The 24,131-nt window shown below is 38.2% G+C and overlaps 1 protein-coding gene across 1 annotated transcript in view; it reads left to right on the forward strand.

Moving 5' to 3' along the window:
* The window catches only part of tenm2a (teneurin transmembrane protein 2a), a 288,065-nt gene that overhangs the window by 187,007 nt on the left and 76,927 nt on the right, over positions 1 to 24,131 (forward strand). The window contains 1 exon segment of the mRNA XM_056471643.1: positions 23,908 to 24,030. Coding sequence (XP_056327618.1) covers positions 23,908 to 24,030 — 123 coding nt within the window.

Here is a 24,131-nt window from a genome sequence, read left to right on the forward strand (position 1 = left end):
GAACAACAAATATTAACTGGACTTCTAGTTGATCATTTGGTATTAGAAGTGGCTTATATGAAAGGCAAATACCTTTAGATTACGCTTATTTTGCCAAAATAAAATATTATCATGCCTTGATTTTTAATCATTTAATTAGCACAGAAAGGTCTGACTTTGCTTAGACAAAAGTCTTGTCTCTTAACAGAAATAATGTACATTATAGAATATGTCATGGTGCAGTGGAAAAATAGATAATATTGTGACTCCCATGAGCTTGGACGACTGCATCCATACATCTCTGCACTCAAATAACTTATTAATAAAGTCATCTGGAATGGCAAAGAAAGCGTTCCAGGGCTCCTAAAGTTCATCAAGATTCTTTGGATTTATCTTCGATGCTTCCTCCTTGATCTTACCCCAGACATGCTAAATAATGTTTATATCTGGTGACTGGGCTGGCCAATCCTGGAGCACTTTAACCTGCTTTGCTTTTAGGAACTTTGATGTGGAGGCTTAAGTATGAGAAGGAATGCTATCTTGCAAAAGAATTAGCCCAATCCTGTGGTTTGTAATGAAATGAGCAGTACAAATGTCTTGATTCCTCTGGCTGTTGATGTTGTGATCCACTCTGCAGACCTCTTGCATGCCCCTATAGTGAATGTAACCCCAAACCATGATTTTTTTCTTCACCAAACTTGACTTCTATGAGAATCTTGGGTCCATGCAGGCTCCAATAGGTCTTCTGCAGTATTTGTGATGATTTGGATGCAGATCAACAGATGATTCGTCGGAGAAATCTACGTTCTGCCACTTTCCACATAATTGAACTAGAAGTCAAGTTATTATTTGTTGCTCTTACAACTGGAATCAACAACAAGACTTTTGTCAGGCAGTGGACACTCTCCTGAGATGTTCAAAGTCCAGAAAAGAATCCAAAGACATTGTTAAAACATTCCATGTGAATTAATTGGTTCAACTGTAATCAAATGAAGCCCCAAAACAATTTGGTGTGCCAAAAAACAATAAATATGACTTTAATACCCAATGCGCCATATGATACATTGAGAATTTATGAAATGAATCAATCACACTGTTCTAGAAACTGAATTTTATTAAACAACATTATCACCTTAATCCTTTGTTTACACTATTATTACCTTCAATCAACAGCATTGGCAAATGATCCAACCATAAAAATGGGTAATACTAAATAACGCAACACAGTTCCTGCCCCAGAAGCAACTATTATCGATTACATCATAATTACTAGAGACTGTATACACTTGACCCGACAAAACACCCATTGAAAATCATTTATGTTTTGGGTCAGAATGTCGAAAAATAACTTTGGCTGCTTGTTTAAACTACTTATTTAAAATGATACAATTCTTCTTCTTTTTATTTATTGTTTTATGTTTAATCTACTCAAATTTGTAAAAATGATCAAGTTAACTTAATCAATTTTGTGTTGCGAGGACATGAATAAATTGTGTGGAACCCAGCAATTTTTTTTACAGTAAACAATGCATTGGTTTACTTTCTGAGATTTGTTTCTCCCCTCGCATGCATCAAATGTTGACAGAATCACTGTTTATAATATGTGTTGACATCCTTAGCCACATTACGTCATGGTGTTCGCAATGTTGGCATTATGAAAGTCATACAAGTTTGGAATGCCATGAGGATGAGCAAATGATGGCAGAATCTTCATTTTAGTTGCTAACAAGATGAGCAGACCTGCTGTGTGTGCGAGCCAGGAGTGTGTTAAATGAGCAGCTTAATTCCACATTGTCATTGTGGCTCTGAGGCGACCTCGGCATGTCATCTGCCGGCAGTCATGAGGGACACTGAGACAGTGAGCGAAAGAGGAAGCTGGACTTTGACACTGCACCAACATATGGTACATAGGGAACGAGAAACATATGGAGTGTATGGTGTATTCCTGGTTCGGGAACAGCAGGAGATGTAGTCTGGAAGCTGGTGAGTCTCAACAGAGTGTTGTAGGTCAAGAAAAGTCACCTCAAGGGCGAAGGGACACAAGTTCACTTCGGTACGGCTGGACAGGAGGGGAAAGAGCTTTTGCTGGCACACATTAGAGAGCAGGCTCTCTCTGAAGAGGAGAAAGAGCGTGTGAAGGGCGGCTTTCAACTCCTATCTTCTCCTCTATCCTTTTTTTGTCCTTGCCGCTTTTGATTGATGTGCTTCATCTTTGGCACGGTGGTCAGCCGATCTCATGCACACAAAACTCCCGCTTTAGTGCTAATGTTAGCAGCGGGCTCTAGTCTGTCAGGTCTGTCTCTTGCTGACCCATACTGTCCATCCACAGCTGGCCCTTCCCTCTTTTCATGTCTGTCCCTGTCATACAAAGGTCCTTCTCGGAAGTACAACTTTCACTGTCTAACCCTCACTGTCATTAAGCTGGTTTTCCACTGTCATGCTAGAGCAACAGGTTTGGAAAGGCTAATAGCTTTGGGACCTCAAGTAGCAAGGCCAAATTCAAGGTATGTTTCCACAGCTTGACCAGTAGCCGTGAAGTGCTACAGTATTTTACAGTTTTTCTAAGTGGCTTTGGTGCATTTCTCACTACACTATTTACATTTGCACAACAGTTAATGCATTTCTCAAAACAATTAGTACAAACTGCAAAACCTAGTTTTGATATAAAACCTGCAAAAGTGTGTCACTTGCTCAAAATGGATAGCTCATTCCTCAAAAGTAAGTATTCATGTCAATGAAAGTGTCAGTGTCATCAAGATGAAAAGTCCTGACACCATTGTTTCTAAACAAGATAGTCAAATGGCTTTGTCATGTTTTCATTATGACAGTTTACTCTCTACATTTTTTCCAATGCAAAAAAGATTTTGGTGACACTTCCTGAAAAAGCTCAAGACAGCACCATATACTATTTGCACAGCCATTTGAAAAATACAGTAAAGTTCGACATCACTGTATTTAGTGAGGTGTCTGAGTACAAGACACTGAATATGTATGATTTACATCTTTCTAATTTATTCACAACATTGTGCAAAAGAATAAATACACCCTTATTTACAACAAACATAAACCTCCTTTGGGTAGAGCGGTGCACAGCTGTAAACAATATTGCTGTACACATTGGAACTGAACCTACAACATACATAGGTCTGTAAATCATTCATGAAGTTGTTCAATTTAGAATAAAGAAAAAAGATTTTAAAAATGTAATAAAATTAGCTTGACAGATTTTGACAACTAGTTCAACATTTTTGTATGTAATAACTCAAGTAATAAAATGAGGACTATTAGTTTATATGGAATGACTATTCAGCATTCACAAGTTTAGTTAATTTTGACTGACATGACATAAGCAAATGGTAATGTTATAAAACAGCAGAGAGTTGTATGAAAGCAATTGATGCATGTCCAAATACATTTGCAATTTGTTGGAAGGAATGAGAAACTGCTACTATGATGTGCACAAATTGTTTTGAGAAATGCATTAACTGTTGTGCAAATGTAAATAGTGTTGTGAGAAATGCACCAAAGCCAATGAGAAAAACTGTAAAAGGTGACTTAGCGTGCCCACCAACAACACACAACCCATCTATTCCCAATATTCTTGTTTAGGATTTTTAATTCAACAATAAAACATCAAAAATATATTTGTAATATGCAAACATATGCCCATACGGTAGGTAGGTAGGTAGGTAGGTAGGTAGGTAGGTAGGTAGGTAGGTGGGTGGGTGGGTGGGTGGGTGGATGGATGGATGGATGGATGGATGGATGGATGGATGGATGGATGGATGGATGGATGGATGGATGGATGGATAGATAGATAGATAGATAGATAGATAGATAGATAGATAGATAGATAGATAGATAGATAGATAGATAGATAGATAGATAGATAGATAGATAGATAGATAGATAGATAGATAGATAGATAGATAGATAGATCCATATGATGACGAGAATGACAATTTCTTCTTCTTCTTGTTTTATGGTGGTCAACAACAAACTTTTTGGTGCATTACTGCCCCCTCTTGCCAACAAATTTGACTAACACGAGAAATTTGCTTGATGGAAAAATGACTGAGAGAAAAGAGTTGTTTCTGAAGCTGAAATTCTTGTGAGCATATACCTCAAGAAGTACATGTTAAGATGCAATAATGTTAATTCTGATGCTGTGCTAAAAATACTTTAGTAATTTATAGTTAGTACTATAATGATTTTGAACTACACAATAGTGAAGTCCTCAAATTTGTTATATATATTTACTGTAGTAAAGGCTAAATTATACTATAGTAATTACTATTAGTTCATGAAAGTTACTAATGATACAACATTATGTAGTGTAATTCATTAATGAAGAGTTGTAAATATACACACAATATAATGCTTACTCCTAAATATTTCCCTTTACTATAAATTACTATCGGATGGATGGATGGATGGATGGATGGATGGATGGATGGATGGATGGATGGATGGATGGATGCAACACAAGTTCTTCAGTTGGTCTCTGTTATTTTTATAATACAGTGCTTTTAGTATGGCAAATGTTTGCATAATTAGCCATACACATCACTTAAAAATGTAATAATGTATCTCTGCCTCAAACAAAAAGAAAGAAAAGAAGCCCCAGAATCATAATCTGAAGTTATTTCAGACAGTTGCTGGTGTCTGAATGTGATTTTTGAACTGAACATTGCTATTGCAAATACTGTATAGTATGTTTATGTTAGTCGAGTAGTAATTCATAAAACTAGAAAAACAGTAAACAAAAAGTACCCAATTGATGCACTACATCCATTAGACACTTCAAATGACAATCTTCTGGATGTAGAATGTCTGAATTCCATTCATACTACACACATTTATACTATATAGACCATACTTTTTAATGATAGTGAAGTAGGTTCAACTTAAATGTAATACCTATGTGGGTAATATATGTGCTTTTAGAAGCAGCTTCTTTGTTTATTTTGAAACACCTCTAAATTCCCATGCAGTCTATATTGGAGCAAGGTATTTGGGTGGGCAAAAAAAAACTGTCTGTTGACCCTGAGGAAGCCTCAATGATGCCTGATCCAGCATCACTTTTGACATAAGAGTGGAAACATGCCTATTGACCGATTTATGGTGTCCAACAGATCAAGGTCTGTCACTAAAAAGACAAAACGCACGGTCATCAGCTTTGACCCCAGCAATGAATGAGGCCCTTGAAGGTATTAGATTGATTTCAGCTCTCAAACTGTTTATAATCACCCATGAGATTTGAGGTGGTGGCCTTCGCTGATATCTGTAATCAATGATGCCACATGTGGCGAGTCTTTGAGCTGGACGTGAGGATGTGTGCCACTTTAAATGGGAGAGAAAGAGACAGACGTGGGGAAACAAAGCTAAATATTTCATAGCTGCAAAGACAATGCAGCGCTAGCATACAAATAAACAATCGCAATCACAGGCATCATGGATTTGCTGATCTCAAGGGAAAAAGAAGGGGAGAGAGTAGGATATAAAATATAAACAGTATGAAAATATATCAAGAAAATGTGCTGATATGATCTCACCTGGGACGACCGAGAGGTTTGGACTCCTGAGTGCTGGAAACAGACCTGAGATACGTCAGAATGTCTCATACTGACTCAAGAGAGAGAGAGAGAGAAATAGACAGAGTTGGGGGAATGAGAGAGGCGGTCATAATGAAGACAGAGAGATAGGGCGAGTGTGTCTATCTCTATGTGCCATTGATCTAGCTCGTGATTTCAGCTGCCTCTCATTTCCTGTCGCTAATGTGAATGGATGAGCCTCTAGGCACAACACTCACATACACACACTGCATACAAAAACTGCATACCGCAAGCTCCTCTCTTTGTGTCTTGATAAGCAGGTTTGAAGAGGACAAGCCATTCCTCGTCCCATTCCTACACTGCATAAACCACTGCGCTGACAAACCCTTATCACATGTTTTAGCTCCATTTCTCAGATGATTGTATTTTATTTTTAAGTCTGTGTTTTGTACTAAGCCAAGCAAATTGTAATACACAACAAGTGAACAAGTTTATGATAAAAAGCATCAAAATTGTCATCAAAAAGGGATGTCCTAATCAGGTTGTTGTGCCCTCGAGTCCGAGTCATTTGATTTTAAGCATCTGCCGATACCAAAACCCAATCCGATACTTGTATAATACATAAAAAAAAGAATAAAGAAGTGCAAAGAAACTGATCCAGTATGGTCTTATTTTTATTTAATTCACCTTACTTTAACATTTAACAACTCTGTTAACAAACAGAGCACTTCTGTGAGTACAATCAAGTAATAAATAACATAAATTCTTCGCTTTCAGACTTTAGTACAACAGTAAATATAAAACAATAATCTAATATAAAAACAAATAGCACCTCAACTTAAAATACCCAGCAGGCAATCCCAATTTTACATATTTAACAGTTTGCTATGTCAATGTTGTCGTCATCAACTTTATAATACCTCCAGACCACAGACATAGGCTGTTTCTCAGTTCAAAGAATCCAGAGAACGGACTTGCGTTCTCGTGGATTACCTCAGGTTACCTAAGAAGAACGAACTCGGGAGACCGCGAGAACAGAGAATGTGTTCTCTGAGAAATGAGACGCTGCGTTCTTCCTGGTGGTCACATGACCATGCAATTACGCATTTTTAACGGAAAATTATTTAAACATTACAACATTCATGATTTATTGTCATCCCCCTTTTCAATATATATACAGTTGAAGTCAGAATTATTTGCCCCCTTTTGAATTTTTTTTTTCTTTTTTAAATATTTCGCAAATCATGTTTAACAGAGAAAGGAAATTTTCACAGTATGTCTGATAATATTTTGTCTTCTGAAGAAAGGTTTATTTGTTTCATTTAGGCTAGAATAAAAGCAGTTTTTAATTTTCTAAAAAACATTTTAAGGTTAAAATTATTAGCCTCTTTAAGCTTTTTTTTTTGATAGTATGCAGAACATCCTGCCTAGTTAACTTAATTAACCTAGCTAAGCTTTTAAATGTCTCTTTAAGCTGCAGAAGTGTCTCAAAAAATATCAAATTTTATTTACTGTTATCATGACAAAGATAAAATAAATCAGTTATTAGAAATGAGTTATTAAAACTATTATGTTTAGAAATGTGTTGAATAAATCTTCTCTCCGTTAAACAGAAATTGGGGAAAAAATAAACAGAGGGGCTAATAAATCAGGGAGGCTAATAAGACTTCAACTGAAACATGCACAAAAGCCTTACAAATATACTTTGCACAATACAAATAACACAGATTTTAATATGAATTTCAGCACATTTATTAAGATTTATTAAGATTTTCATTGTGAATGTTTACTTTCACCAGCTCATTCAGAGAAACTCCTGAAATAAATATGTTATGTATCTGAACTTTAATATTAAACAGGTATAAAATGCTGCGCTTCCCATCTGCTTATTTCTGAATCAGCTGCAATGCCTTCTGGAACTTCTCGAGCGAGTTTTGCGCTCAAGTCTGCATACATGCATTCTCGATATCAAGAATGCATCTGGGAACTTTCACGCGTCCACCGTTCTTGTGGTCTTGAGTTTTGAAACTGAACTTTGGCAGTTGATGATGATGTTATACGAGAACACACAGATGCAAGGTCACTGAAGAAGGCATATTGAGAAACAGCCATACTCGCACTTTCTGCTTCAAGCTGCTTCCATGTTCTGCTTTAACGGCATTTAATGTATCTGCAACAAAGTGATGTCATGCCACACGCGATGCTGTTTCTGTGTGAAGTGAAGAAGTCTAACTTTGTGCCACCACTTAACTATAGATGTGTTAAAAACTGAGCATATATAGATTTATATACTGTATTAGATTATATAGATTTATATATTGAGGCCCTGTTCGAGAGGTAACGTCCAATTGCGATCGAGTTTGAAACCGTGTGATCGGGCCTGATTTCTGATCACGTGATCAGATCTGAACATCCCTACTTGAAACTAATTTTTTTATCTTTAGTTTCAACTTTTAAACTCAATTTTGAGTTTCAACCTACAACTTTTTAGTGAGATTAACCTAAACACAATTTCAGCCAGTTCATTTTGCTGTTCACGTGAATGTTTGTGTTCGGAACAAAGGGGACGAGTGACGAATAACCTTTTAGAGTGCAGGCAATGAGCATTCGGTTGCATCATTTAGTTGGGCAGGGCCCCTGGAGGAAGTGCGTGTGTATTTGTGTTTGTGTGTGTGAGTATAGTGCTTCTCTGATGGATTAGGATGCTACTGATGGCTGCTTCACTCATTAACTGTGTATTTGAACTTGCCCCTCTCCCAAGAGACAGAGGGCAAGACTCTAATGAAACACACATACATATACGCAGTGCCCAGGGGAATCTCCCGGTGCTTTGTAGTTCTACTTCAAAGGCCTTTGACCGGGCTTCTCATTTGCTATGGCTCTACCCTGGAGCCTCACCCCATTCCATGTCCCACTACATAAACACGCCATTTCACACACAGACACACACATTTAAACACCTTACTGATGCCACCCAAGTCAACTATGAGAGGGAGAAAAAAGTGTTCAGGGACATCATAAATGCCCATTTATGACTGATGTCAGGCTAGTTATTATGTTTTGGCATATAATTAAAATGCTACACTTTATAAAATGTGGATTACATTGGAAAGTATACATGAAAAGCATGTTAGCATTCTACTTTGGAAGGCTGCCCAGCAAACACTTTTGTGTTTAATAGACGTCTAATAGACATCTAAACATAGGTAGCTTAGCTAAAACAAGGCTGAACTTGGGCTGTCAGTGAAAATCTAATAGACATCTAAGAATAGCCCAAAACTAGTCGTCAAATAGACAGAGTACACAGACTTTATATGTGTAGTCATACATTTCTGTTCATTTGATGACTAGTCTAGTTTTGGCTTATTCTTAGACGTTGCTTTCAGGTTTATGCATATCTCCTGAACCTACAACCCTAGGTAGCGATTACGGAAAGATATATATAAGATAAGATATATTATATATAATAATTTAAATCAGAAAGGAACTAAAAGGATGTTACTTTTGGATGTTACTGGATGTTGGATGTTACTTTTCCATCTTGGAAAAAATTGGTCTATTATTATTTATTATTATTTTGGAGAAGGAATGAAATGGTTTGATTTGTCTTGGATGGATTTTTTTTTTAATGTAATGAAATATTTAGCATTTGTATTTTGTGTCAATTTACAATTTATCTTAATGCTAACAGCAGCTACGTGCTAACAATAATCATAAACAAGTTGTGTGATTGTACTCAATGATTTCGTTTACATGGACATCAGTAATCAAATTATTTGCCTTAATTTTTAAAAGACAATAATATGATTAAAGTGTTTACATGAGTTACTTTTTAAATGTTCCTTTCATCATCCCGTTTTACATGTTATAGCACATATATTGATTAACATCATTGCGTCGCGTTTCCTCCGGAGTTTCAAGTAATTTCGGGTGTTTTATTTTAAATTTGTTGACTTTAAATGCAGTTTGGCTGTTTGACTTTCATTCAGGAATATTTCATTCATGCCCCCATGTCAAACTGAGGTATTTGATGCGAGTATAAAGTAAGGACTGGTGTTTTAATGGAATTTAATACCACACACTGAATAAAAAAGAAAAAAAAATGCGATCCTTTACTGACTTGGTAGGTGCAGAGAATAGTGTCAAACAGCCGTATGTGTATGGAATATCCTACGGCGAAAGTGTTTATATTTCGGTACTGCACTTCAATAATGCGACTAAAATTGGCATACTCCACATGTCTTAATTCCATTTCTGTTTAGATTGATTATGACTTTAGTCGGATTAAGATAATCAAAAATTGCTGTTTACATGGAGGACTCTTAATTGTCTTAATCATATTAAAACTGGATTATTGGTATCCATGTAAACATACTTAGTTTTGTCTTATCAGTTAAAGAAACATAAGGTAAACTGAAAGCGTTTGCTAGCCTTTGCAAAGTTTCCTAGCTTCCTAACTATAAAGTTGACACTTCATAGAAAACATTAATGTTATTTTATAATATTGTTATTTAATTTACTATTTAGAATCATGATTCTAAAATACTTGATGAACAGAATTGCCATTGAGTGGTTACCAAAACCAGCAGTTTCTTTTAAATGCAGTTCGACCTTGCATACATATAAATCTGTTTTATTACAGGTAAAAAGCAGTGTGTGAAATTACATCTGAACGTGTAATATTCATAAAACAGTGGGTGAAATAGTACACGGATGACCTACTGCTTCATCTAAGATTCAGTAGTGCACATCCAATGGAAATTGTACTGTCCCATGAGGCCATGGGGGAGTGGTTATGAATGGCATTGAAATGATCCAGCTGACATGACATTGACAGCATGGTCAATGAACAGTATACATTCTCATTGTGTTTAAATTTGATGAACATACTTTTTAACAAAAATGATTTTTTTTTGTTTTTATTATCCCTCATCAAATTTAGTACCTAAACAGTGTGATTTGAAACATAGCTAGGTCATGTTTTCTTGTTGTTGTTGAGTGTTGTTGTTATCTGCCTCATTTGACTAGCTTCATTATCAGTGTGTTTACAAATCAGCATCTGTTCATTCTTAAAGGTACAGTAGTGAAAACAGCATGCTGGATTCTTTAAGAGTCAGTGGGTATGCTAAGCTAATGTGTTTCTATTTCGGATGAGATGTGGGAAAAAAGGGTGAGTGTTTTTTTTTATTTTATTTTACGGAAGGATTCGTAAACTAATTACAAATGCAGTCCAGGATAGTCTCAGCTTACAATTAGTGTCCTAATTGAGGTCAGTCTTGTTAATTTAGTGGTAAATTAGAACAGTTAACACGCGTTTATTATGGAGGCCAAGGGAGACCACAAAATAAGGTAAGGGAAAATTACCTTTTAAGTAATATGAGGTCTCTTTTGCGCTCTAATTATGGCGGTGTAATTGTGTGATATGTTGAGTGGAGGTGCATGTGGAAAGAGAGATAGGATGTCCTGGTTTCTGCCATGTGTTGTAGTGTTTTAGGCAAGTGACCTGAGTGTGTGTCCCTCAGCTCACTCACACACACACATAACGCCTGGAGAGTTTTTTGTGAGATTGCGAGAATTGCCTAGTGAGTCAAGAAGCAGTTTTTCACATTCATTGTTTGCTGATCAGACAAATTTCAGCAAGGGAAGCTTCCTCGAAACTCCGAATTCTAAAGAAAGCATCTTTCAGAGGAACTATCCACAGTTGCGCTGGGAAACACAAGGCATGAAAGGTAAACAATAGAGTTTAGAAGCACGCAGCTCATAGGTGTGGATGCTAGAAGCTGCTAGCGTTTGTACATGTGTGATGAAAGTTAGAAGGAGAGGGAGGAAGACAAACGGATGAAGGGATGTAGACAGAGATGCTCCTTCTTTATGAAAAATGCATTCGCTTGCCTACAGAGAAATTCAGGCAAAAGCCCAGCCTCATATATAACATCTGTAGGGAAATAAGCGCATGTATTCTTTATGATGAGCAGATATGAAGACATCTCTTTCCTCATGTTCACTTCAAATTTAACGTCTTTGGAAGCAATAGTGCTTATTGTGTGTGTGGCTGTGCGATTGTGTATGGAGTGCAGGGAGTGCAGAAATTTGGCCGAAAATCAAGCTAGTTTGGTAAGACTTTAAGGGTAAAGTGAAGCACTCAGTAAAGTTTACATTATTTTGTATATTTGATTCCACTTTAATGAAAATATATATAAAAAAACTCAATTAATGTAACCATTTAGAAGAAAACGGCATGTTTTACTATAGCTTTTAGACGCAGGGCGCGACCATCTTGGAATGTCGCTGTGTCTGACATGACGGGGTTGGTTCCATTCCCTCAGCTGAACAGAAACATTGGAAGGACTGAACACTGAGACTGTAAAGCCTAATTTAACCCAATGCGTGAAGTTGTGGATGTGGAGCTGGTGCAAATACAAGCATCAGATGTGTGTCTAATATAAAAATGTATATATTTATTCTATTTTTCTTTTTTCCCTTTTAATTACCGATCATTTGAAGCGGTTTGGTCCACTCTCTGCTGCCTGACTGCCTGTATGGGTTTCAACCATGTTAGTAACGGACTGAACACAGAGACTGGACAGCCTAATTTAACCCAACGCATGAAGTTGTGGACGTGCATCACAGAGCTGGTGCAAATACAACAAATACGAGCATTTAAGTTGTGTATTTTTCTCTTGTTAATACCTTTCATTTGATGCGGTTTGGTCCACTCTCTCACGCTGCTCCAGTGCTGCGTGACGAAGGGATTTACATTCAGACTAAAGGCCCGTGCACATGCGGGATGCTTTTTGCTCGCGTTTTCCATCGACGTTTAACGCCTTATTTTAAAAGAAACGCCTCATGCTTGTTTCTTTGTATTGCCGCGCTGCGTCAAAACCTTCTCCACCAATAACATTGCCATTTTTGTTCACGTGCACAGAGCTGCTGAATTTACAGCTCAAGCGCAAAACTGTCAATACGTGCACACATTGAAGAAGATGCCCAGAGGTGATATGAACATGGAGCTGCTTATTGCACTGGTGAACAATAATCACTTCTTCATCGCTAAAGATGGAGCTGCTACTTGAACCATCCATGCTTGTTGAAATTACCAATAAATTTAACAACAAGCGTGTCAACTTTCTGTCTTCTTCTTCTGTGTTACAAGTGGATTTTTAGAAGCTTAAAGTAGTGTAGTTCCGTCTAATGTCAAGGAGTGATTCTGCATACTCTTCTGCTCAACGCCAGTGAAAATCGATTGGGTTTAAATTCGGAAAAAATGTCTCAAAAAATGCTGACGAGAAACACAAGCGAAAAGCGTCCTGGTGTGTACGAACCTTAATGTAACAATTAAAATGATACAAGTCACGTCTTTGTGGATTATGTAAAGACATATTCTCTTTTCAAGTCGATCAATTCGTTGGTGTTTGAAGGAAGTAAAAACTTGCCATGTGAAAAAAACGTGCCGATCTTAGTTTGATTTGAACACGAAAAGAGGTGATGGTTGTAGTAGTAAAAAAAGTGAAAGTACAGGCCCCATTACGTCAGTACCGGACCTGGTTGAAACCCAGACAGGCAGTCAGGCAGCGTAATACAGAGAGTGGACCAAAGTGCATTAAATGATTGGTAATTAAAAGGGGAAAAAATTGAATAAATATATACATTTTTATATTAGATACACATTTGTTTGTGTTTGGACCAGCTCCATACCCACAAATTCATGCATTGGGTTAAATTAGCCTTTACAGTCTCCATGTTCAGTCCTTTACTTCCACTGTATCTGTTCAGCTGAGGGAATGGAACCAATCCCGTGCCGTCAGACACAGCAATATTGCAAGATGGTGGCACCTTAGGTCTAAAATCTCTAGTAAAACATGCCGTTTTCTGTTAAATAGTTACATTATTTGAGTTTGTTATATATTTCCATTAAAGTGGAAATAAATTTTCTGCTTCATTTCCCCTTTAAACAATCAATAAGATGTCCGCCTTACTTTCATGTTGCATTTGGAAGGTGTTTAAGTTCACTTAAAAATAACTGAAGTCATGTTTTGGACCCCACTGAATAAACATTTTAAACACTCGGTTTTACGTTTTGTAAATGACATACGGTTGAACTATTATAACATCAGCAAGCCAAGTTAGAACTGGCTCCCACAAGGAGTCTAAAAACATTTGGAAGGTGTTTAAAAAAACTACCTGCTGTGAATCAAAGATTGCCGGTATTTCATATTTTCATATGTGTGTGTGTGTGTTCGCTGCACTCTGTGTTATTTATAGCCATGTCTCAGGGTGAGGTTGGACCTGGCCGTCCACTCACATGTGACTTACTTTCCACTCGGGCCAGAAGCAGCTCAGCCAACACCAGCATAGTACACAGGCATATGGATCCGTTCTAGCAGAGAGAAACCTGCCACCTGCTTATGTGTGTGTGTGGTCACAGAGGTCTAATCGGTGATGACAGGTGCGGCTGAATCATAGAGGGACGTCCTGCCAGCCCTACTTCAATATGCACATACGTCCGCTCTCTTTCTCTTTTTCCCGGTGTCTCCGGCTCAGGCACACAAATAAACAGACAGGAGCTGCCAAGAGCTTCCTCCAGGTCTCTTTCACATAACTGTACCTTAAGGACAACCTTAAACCTTCATTTCTGGGGCCCGTCTTCAAATGTCTTGTTCTGTCGTCCTCGCGCACCTGTATAGCATCTCTCTGTCTTTCCACTGCTCCCTCGGTGCACATTTTTCCTCGCTCTATCCATCCCTACTTTCTCTCTGTCCAAGGTAACCTTGTAGGGGGACTGTTGGAATGTCAGGCCGAGTTTTGATTTCTGGGTTAGTTAAGCTGTAAACATCTGCCACTGTATACTGTAACTATATTGAAGGGGTGGTCCACTAAGATATCATATTTTAAACTTTAGTTGATGTGCAATGTAGTTGTGTGAACATAAAAAATCTCTGAATGTAATACTCAAGTTCAATACAATGAGAGACATTGGTTTTTACAGAGTTAACTTAGCAAAGCGAACGTTTGGGCACTACAAATAAATACATCTGGGCTAATGAGTTCCCAAGGGCTTCCGGTTGACGCACACACCCTGTGCAGCGAAGGGGCGTGGCCAGAGGCGCTGTAATGTTATAGCATAGAAAGCTAAAATGCCGTCCAAACGCTGCTATTTCCACAGAGCTTGTTCTGTTTCTGTATTTGGGCTTTCAAAGGACACGACACAAAGAGAGAAGTGCTTACAGTTTAGTTTTAATTATGTTACAGAGAATTATTAATATATATATATATATATATATATATATATATATATATATATATATATATATATATATATATATATATATATATATATATATATATATATATATAGAGCTAGCATTTGACAAAGAAGAGCTTCAGAGCTGGATTCGGCTAAAAACTCCTCCAGCCGACAAAGTTGTAAATTGTTAGCCACAACATGTAAGTATTTTTATTTGTTAAAATTGATCAACTACTTGCACAATTTCTAGCGTTAACGGTATGTTGTAGCGAAGACGTAAACAGGGATGTAAACAACAGGAAATGCTGTTTGACACCGCTAACAATTTAGCTCCAAATTCATATTTACCAGTCAAACCACTGAAAACACACACAATCTTCAGCAGTGCTGCAGTGTCTCTCTATGCAGCCGCTTTTAGTGTCTCTCTATGCGGCGGCTTTCCCTGCATTTCAAACAACAAACTCGCAAAAGATATGAGATCGTTTTATGTTACTTACACATACTCATTCCAAATATATGTGAAAGACACTTGTCTGATTTTATTTTAGAGAGCAGGCGTGAGGTTCAGCTGTGTGCGCTTTGTTTTTCTGTCTGATTCAGGGAGCTAACACTGCTAAAAGCTTCACTGACTGACTGTTTACACAGGGCAAAAGCGCATGCTTTCAGAGGCACGACCTGGTGATGTGGAGCCAATCCACGAATCACAGCACATTATGTTAGCTGACCAATCAGAGCCTCTTGAGGGCGGGCCTTTCAGAGGAACTAGGAAATATGACTGAGTAACTGACTGAATAATCTGAGTAGCTGTATATAATCAAAGTAAGAAATCTGAAAAAATAATGTGATTTTCTCCAAGTGAAGCATGAGCACACATCTTATAAACACAACCAAGCCTTAAAAAATACTGTGGGCCACCCCTTAAAAAGAAAACACCCACATGCATACAAAAATACATATTTCCCAAGAAATTTGCAGAATTTATTGTTATTTTTTTTTTTTTCAAAAACCTGAAAGTTATATTCACTAACCACCTATTTTCTGGAACAGACAGTACAGTCACTCTCGTACAGACACTCTGTACTCATTTTGCTGTTTAGTTTTCATAAAATTAACGACTTACATTCGTGTTTGGCTCTTCTTCTGGTATGGGATTTGAAAAAAAGATTATTTACTTCTGCTTTAAATGTATTCTAAAGCAAGTGACACCTTCATATTCGTTGTGCAGGTGAATTATACATCAACACTTCCATAGTATGCATTGATTTATGCAATTTTAATCATACACTTTTTTTCCTTACACACTTTTCCTCAAAAAGCTGAGCCTTCCAGTGAATATTCATCAGGAGAGTGAGAATAAACCTGTTATCTATAGCCTGATCTGCACCGCACACGCACAGAACAGCAGACAGCCTAATGTTATGCGCAATTTGCGTGAAGACAGCAAAGAAGATCACGTCCTGCGCTAAAACAACCGTTCATTTTGAGTGCCAACATCGGTGACTATTTAGAAAGCTATCAGGATTGCTTCTTTTTTTTTCCTCTGCGTAGATTGGTCTCATTCCCTTGCTGTTGTATCGAAGCCCAATCATTTCACATGGTCTGGTTTTAACTCAACATTGCCACCTACTGGTGCAGAACGCATTTGGCATGACCGGCACGCGTATTCACAAAGCGTAGAGGGCAGATATCCAGAGTGTCTGAGCTGCATTTAATCTGTCTGAGCCTTGTCTCTTGATGCTTCCAGTTATTGTAGTCCACTGATTCATTTGTTAATTATTTTATTGATTGCAAAATTAGCATTTAGCCACTATCGGCGTGTGCCATCAGAGCAGAGAGACATACGGAGAGATGAAGAGATAATGAAGGACATTAGGTTGAGGAAGATGAAAGGATCAGAGACACGATAGTGGAGAAGAAGGAGCGGATTGAAAAGCACGGACAGGGGCGACTGGCAGGAGAAGAGCAAGAGGAGAAAAGCTATCTCAGTGTTTCCTCCAGACCATCTGAAACAAATAAAAGAGCTGACAGAGAGAGCAGAGACACACTTAGAGTGTCAGCGCTTTCCTTTAACTGAGAAACAGACTGAGAGAGAAAGGAAGAGCTGTAGAGAGAAAGAAAGAGAGGGGGACCGGGCGGAGGGGGAAGATGGAATTTGACAGGAGAGAAAATTGATTTTCTGGGATGAGATTTAGGTGTGATAGGCAAGCAGAGGGAAGGTGAGGAGAGGGGTGGAGTCACTAACACACACAGACAGTACCGTCCTGTAAATCTTCACCTGCTGGATCAAAACCACAAGATGCAGAGAGAGGGGGCAGAATGACAGCAAACTGCACCAAACCAGATATCAATCATTTTCTAATAGAGTTGGTAGTTTCCGGTGACAGAGAGAGTAATGACGTGATACAAAAGCTACCAATGGGAACTCTGGCATTGATTCACAATACAGATGCATACTAAAACTGAGCAAGAGATCACTCTAGAAAGGAAGTTCACCACATTTGAATTGGTCTTAAAAGTGTTAAGAGAGTTTCAGTCAGTGAGACAGGTATAGAGACAGTGTGGTTTTGATAGAAACTGGCAGAGGGAGAGATCTGTGAAGTGAGACAGTGAGAACTACATACTAGTGGAGTAGCTATGTGGGTGTATACAGTGGCGACTGGCACCACCCAAAAGTAGCCTAGCTGCAGAATTATTACTTTTTTTATACTATAATAACAATAAAAACATGTTCCTCTAAACTTAATTGTTGTTTACTTAATGCTGATTTATACTTCTGCATTGAGCACACATGTATGGTGCAGCCTTTATGTAGTCGCACCTCTCAAAAAATTTATCTATGTGTAGCGACGATATGTAGCGCAAGCTCTGTGATTGAATGGCTTGGTATCGCTGACAAGTGTGGGCAAGGATGAGAGCAGCACGAACTTGTTGGAGTGTTTATGTAACGGAGTTAAAATGAGAATATAATTAAATTCATCATATTGAATTCCATGAAATTAGGCTTTATATTTGAATGGTGTTTACGTGTCCCCTTGTGGTTAATATATTGCAGGAATTTTGGTATTTTGTGCCTTTGCGCTTACCATAGTTTACAGAAAGTGGTATGACTATAACTGTGCGTTCACACCAAAGACGGCGAGGGTGTCAAAGTAGCCAGAACCCATTTATTTTCAATGGAAGCCAGTGGTGATAAGTGGCGAGGAGCGGTGCGGCACGTTTTCGCCAGTGCCAAGTCAACTTTATGGTAATGAGCTATATGTACAATCAGAATGTTGAAGTCCACTGCTTGAGAGGATTCCAGAGAGCACAGTCATTTCGAACTTTGATTCCGACCACAGTTTTGAACGGTGTGTTGCTGATGGGATACCCATTACATTTACAAGGGTGGAGTCCTGTGAAGGAGCTCCAATTGGAAACTTTTGTTTTGTGTTTACCTTGTGATTAAAGTTGTGTTTACCTTGTGATTAAAGCGAGTTTGAGCTTCTTGTACATTAAAGTAGCATTCATAAAAAACAAAACACCCGCAAGGAATTTCAACACAGAGGAACATAAAAACCTGCTGCCAGCTACAAGCCAACGCCAACACAAACAGCAAGGCATGTGCCATGGGTCACAGCGATCGCCCGACGTAGAAGTATGAATCAGCCTTTATAATCAAGAGAATTTTGCCAGAATAAACCAGATTTGCAGTATTTTGTTTTGTTTTTTGCAGTGATGGCAAATAGGAGGACTGCCCATCATTTTGACACATTGTTTTTCTCAGTAGGCTAGACCTAAGTATATTAGAGTCATATACATTTTGAGTAATGTAAATATTTGTCCAGTTTGACAATGCACAAAAGCATAGCTACACTTGGCATGACGTGGAATCCTTTTGAATGGAATGAGATGATTAGAGATAAGGTTGAGATACTCAGATAAAGAGTGAGTGAGTCAGAAATGGAAGAAGAGAGTTTTACTATTAGATAAACAGAATGAGTGGAAATTACACAGAGAGAATTATGAGCAAAACAAGGCAGACAGAAAAAATCGGAGAGGTTTCTGTGTTGCCTTGATAGAATGCGAATGGGAGGCTGGATACAGAGATGATTATAAAGAGAGTGAGACAGGGAGATTGTCATAATAAGAAAGATTGTATATATGTATACTGAGGTACAAAGTGACACAAGACAGCAAGACAAAGGAAGTTATGGACAAAGAATAAGAGATAGTGAGATAGGCAGAAAGATTGATCCAGGCAGAGAGAATGAGACAGATAAAGAGAGTGAGACAGACTAAATGAGTGTGACTCAGATAAAGTGAAAGGTTTGTGAAGACAGCAGAGGTTTGTGAAGTCCTACCATGAGGCAAAAATGGAAATGTTTACGTGGAGAGAGTGAGACATGAATTCAGTTCAGATGCTGAGGTAGAGAGTGAGAAAAGTGAAGAAACAAATACAGTGAGACTGCCAAAGAAAAGTTTTACAGGCAGAAAGATAATGAGGCAGCAAAGGGCAAGACTGAGAGGTCAGAAGAAAGGATGGGCAGAAAGATCAAGACAAACTGAGAGAATAAGACAGGCAAAAGGAGTAAGACTGACTAAAACAGTGACGGATAAAGAGTGAAAGTGTCAGCCAGTAAGTAAGAGTTTTAAAAAGTCCTGCCAAAATACAGTAGGATGAGGGTAGGGGGTGTAGACAACAGGAGATAAATAAGATAGAAGAATATGGTGAGACAGACAGGAAAGCACATAGAGCAAGAATGAGACAAATGGTGAGATAATAGAAAGACAGACAGAAAGAATGAATGAAGGGATGTCTTAGGTTGTAATATTTGTCCCAAAACCCTTTATTCAGATCTTTCTGAATGAAATGCCTACTTTACAACATCCAATCAGCTTGTAGTAGAAAAGCAAACCACACCCACTTTTGTCTCGTTTGATATTCCATGCGGACTCTAAGGCAACGTTCACACTGCAGGCAAATGTGACCCGAATCAGATTTTTTTGCCCACATGTGACTGTTTTCGTCTTGACAGTGTGAACAGCCCAAACCGCATGCAATCTGATCTTTTTAATTCAGAATTTTGCAACTTTCATATGTGGTATTAAATCAGGCACAGATCTGATGTTTTGCAATGCGACCACAGTGTGAACAGATATGTAGGATTTCATGTGACTTTTACGTAACCTTTGAGCGACAAACACCATCTACTCTTCAGCAATATAGTAGAATGGCACACAGGGCAATTACTTTACCACAGAAAGTTGGTTATTCATTTTGAAAAAAAAAAAATTGAGCACCCAAACCCCCCTTCTGCACGTGCCTGTTGTTTATGAAGTAAAATGAAATAACTCTGCAAACAAAGATCAACCAACTCCACCTTCACAGTTCAATCTGCGGCTTTAATCATTAACCCTTGATGAGTTCACTACACTGGTGGTCAGAAAGACGCGCACCGTGGTTGTCATAAATTACAAATGATCAGTGTTTTCTATCACAAGTGACCTATTTTAAATTTCAAATGGCAAAATTCTAGGGCCGGGTGATTTGGCCTAAAATCAAAATCTCAATTACTTGAACCATTTAACTCGATTACAATTATTGAATGATTATTTTATGATTACGATTAATGAACGATTTCATATATATATAGCACTAAGCCTCGCAGTGTGAATGTAGCCTAAGTGTAATAGTGCACACATATCTGCATAATAGGTAAGCAAGCTAGTACAAAACAAATGAAGCAGTAAAACAATGCAAAATAGTGGTCATACATGATAGTAGCACAACCGCACATTCACATGAACCTCCTCCTGTGACTTGAGGTAGTGATGCCTGCTGTCTCTGATGACTCACAGCTCGGCCCATCTTTACCATCACTGTGAAGAACAGACGACGCAGACACAGAATGGAAAGATAAAGCGCAAGATCCTGCAATCAGCCCGAGACCGTATGCTACAAAGGACTTCTTCTCTTCCGCATTTCCTGCGGCACCTCTGGAGTTCAGCAGACTAAGTGCTCCTCTCTCTTCTGCCTGCGATAAAAGTTTTTTTGGCAGAACTAGAAAGGACACGGGTCGGGAGAAGATTCAGCTGACAAACCGCACACAGGCCTCGGAGCGAACAGACCAAAATAAGCTCCACAGGCACGAAAAAGAAACAACAGCTTCGCAACACAAAGAGGAAAGAAGGAGAGAGATCTGCTTTCTTTCAGTTGTCACTCAGATTGTCGCTGAATCATGCCAGCTCCACATGAAAGCTCTCAATTCTGTCAGGATTCTGCTGGTTTTCTGCCTGTGCATTTGTTAACTTTTTCTTTAACCTGTTGAGGTGCAAGTAATGCTTACAGACGTGGGTGTCGCTGCCTGCTTTGCTTTCTGTCTGTCTGTCTTTAGAAACATGTCTGCGTCGTTTCCTAAGGGTGTCTGTGATTGAATGACTGAAATAAACACACACACACACACACATACACACACATACACACAGTTAAAGTGATTTTGTTAAAGTGCCAATTAGATCTGTCACCCAGTTCCTGTAATCTACTCAGAGAACATAATTTTGTGGCAGTTTCTGAAGAAGGCTGTGTTTATTACCTTCTGAAGAATGCTGTGCATGTTACATTACACAATGTAGGTTTATTTATTTTCTTTGTGTTTGTTATGAGTCATTATTATAATAACTATTCCTTTAAGGGTGTGTTCACACCTGATGGTTTGCTTCCAAATAAATGCATTCTGGTGTGATTGCTCTGTTCGTGAAGTTCATATCAATAATTGTGAATACTGGTAGACTGAAAAACAAAATGTGACCAAAAGCCATCTAAACAAATCAAAAACAGGACATGATATCAAAAGATGTGACCATGAGTCCTCCTGCTTCAATTATGTGTAATTCAGAGGAATTTCTTCAACTGTTTTGGTTTCTCTACACATTTATATGCTCTTCACAAGTTCTCATCTGATAAATAACAACTTGTTCACACTTGTTTTTTTTAACTCATCATTGTTTTTTTTCGGCAGTAAGTTCGGACACATAAATAGATCATAAAATGTCTACAATTGGTACAGAACGGCACAAATGCTTAGCATTTATCTTTTTTTATACAGATCAAAAGAACTAAGAAAAGTGAGGCCGCGTTTACACTAATAATCTAATAACAAAAATGATCTACATCCACAATGGCGTTTCACCTAGCGTTTCTGAACAGATCTCTGTCCACACTATATCACTGAAAATGCACATCACGTGACCACACACACTCTGTGGCATGCGCTGCAGTTTTTGCAGAGCTCCAAGCAGTCAGCGGGTGCTTAAAGCACACCTCCCCAGGTGAAAGGAGCGCACGTTGTACAGTTTATCAAGGATCTTCCGCTGGATGTCTTCTCACTATAGTTGTTAAACGTGATATTTAATTCATCTTGTCTCTATCTAATGACTCTTTGGTCTTTTGAATTTATTACTTGTTCTCAGGTAATGTGTTTTGGCTGAGCGCAAAGATAAGTTATTATATTAATTAATTTAACCACGTGCGCTGATTCTGCACATTTGACTGATTGCTTGCCTTTATTTCCTAAACTGTATAAACTTATTGTACTTTATACTTTTAGAAAGGCCATTATTGATTATTAAACCTGATATTCAGCGAAAGCGAGAGTATGTTTCGTATTTTTCAATGAAAATGAAGAAGGCAGTTATGTTATAGGCGCCGTTTTGTTATGTATACAGTGAAGATGTCGGTCATATAAATATGTAGCTACATGACACCTCAACATTTTTGGTGTCTGTTAAGTTGTTAACATTAAAATGAAAATAGGCAGTTCCCTATATCATGTTTTCATTTTATATATGTGACTTCCCGACGTGTCCTCGGAGGTTTGTTTTCCATTTAACCTGGCAAAGTTTGAACTTACAAGGAAGCGATGCAAGACTGAGCTTTGTCCACTTAATATTGAGAAAAAGCCCTAATCTAGACTATAGACGAGATAGACAAATGTCTGCAGCCACACCTCCATTTCCAGATGTCTCAGTTTTCCCCCATCCACACTGACACAGAGTAGCAGTGTTTTAAATTGAAAACGGCCTCTTCAGCATTTTCAAAACGCTCCATTTTTGGGGCTCGAATACTCCAGGGTAGTGTGGACAGAAGGCGTTACCGTAGCAAAACATATGCGGGTAACATTTTATTTTGATGGTTCAATTGAGTATTAGTAGACTGTCTGCTTAAAATCTGTTGATACTGCTCCTTTAACAGACATTTAACTAACTATAAGAAACTTAGCAAGTACATGTCAACTTACATTACCGCTAACCCTAACCTAACAGTCTACTTATAATCTAATAAGAATTAGCTGGCATGTAGATGCAATGAAACTTAAATTTCAAATTAAAGTGCACTTTAAAACTAAAACGTATTAGTGCAAACGGGGCCTGAACTGCATATGTGAACACACACTAAATTTACAATTCAGTAGTAAGTAAAAATATAGTTTACTGTACAGAATAATTACAGTAAAAAACAGAATCCATGTTTCAGCATCTTTTGCACAGATTTGACAGAAAATTCTGTCAAACCTGAAAATACTGCACTCATACTTTTATTTCAGATATTTAATGAATATGCAAGGTGAGACACATGCAGAACTGTGTGAATGATGGCTGTTCAAATTTGGATTAAATAGAGTTTAAACACATTGTAGACTGCAGATTCTGAAACAATGTATACTGCATGTGCGCAAACCCCAGTCTAGTTTTATATCCACACACGCTGCTCTGACATACATCAGACTGAGGATCAAATGCAAGTGTCCTGTGAGCGACAGATGGCTCCTCAGTCAGTCAACATCAATCAGTCATGCAATCAATAAAAATGACTAGGCTGTCTGCTTGTTTTTTTCAGCCGCAAAATAAACCACTTCATCTTACGGCCTTTCTCTGACTGTACTAGGTTTAAAAGATCAATACAATACATTTTACATTTAGTATTTTGTTTTGTTTTAAATCCCTTTGTGCACTCTTTGTGAAGCGGCAGTCCAAAGTCCTCAAGCTTTTCTTTTTCTGGCTATCTTTCTTTTCGCATATACTTGCACCGTTTACATTCTTTCTTTCCTTTTTCTTTCTCTGTCTCTCTCTATTGCTCTCTTTCTCTCTCAGCCATGAATCTGTTGGGGCTGAACTGGCAGCTGAAACCTGTGGTTGGTCCCATGCTGAACAACGGCTTGGGAGCCGGGCTGCCCAGCAACAGTGACGTAGCAACATCGCCCTCTGGAGGCAGAGGTGAGCAGCACAGCCTGCAGTCCTGCACGCTTTTTACCATAAGAAGGATGCCAAAATTGTGACAGAATAACACAATGAGGAGGAGAAAAAACCTATAAACT

This window comes from Danio aesculapii, chromosome 14 (assembly GCF_903798145.1).
Source record: "Danio aesculapii chromosome 14, fDanAes4.1, whole genome shotgun sequence".
NCBI classification, from domain to species: Eukaryota; Metazoa; Chordata; class Actinopteri; order Cypriniformes; family Danionidae; genus Danio; species Danio aesculapii.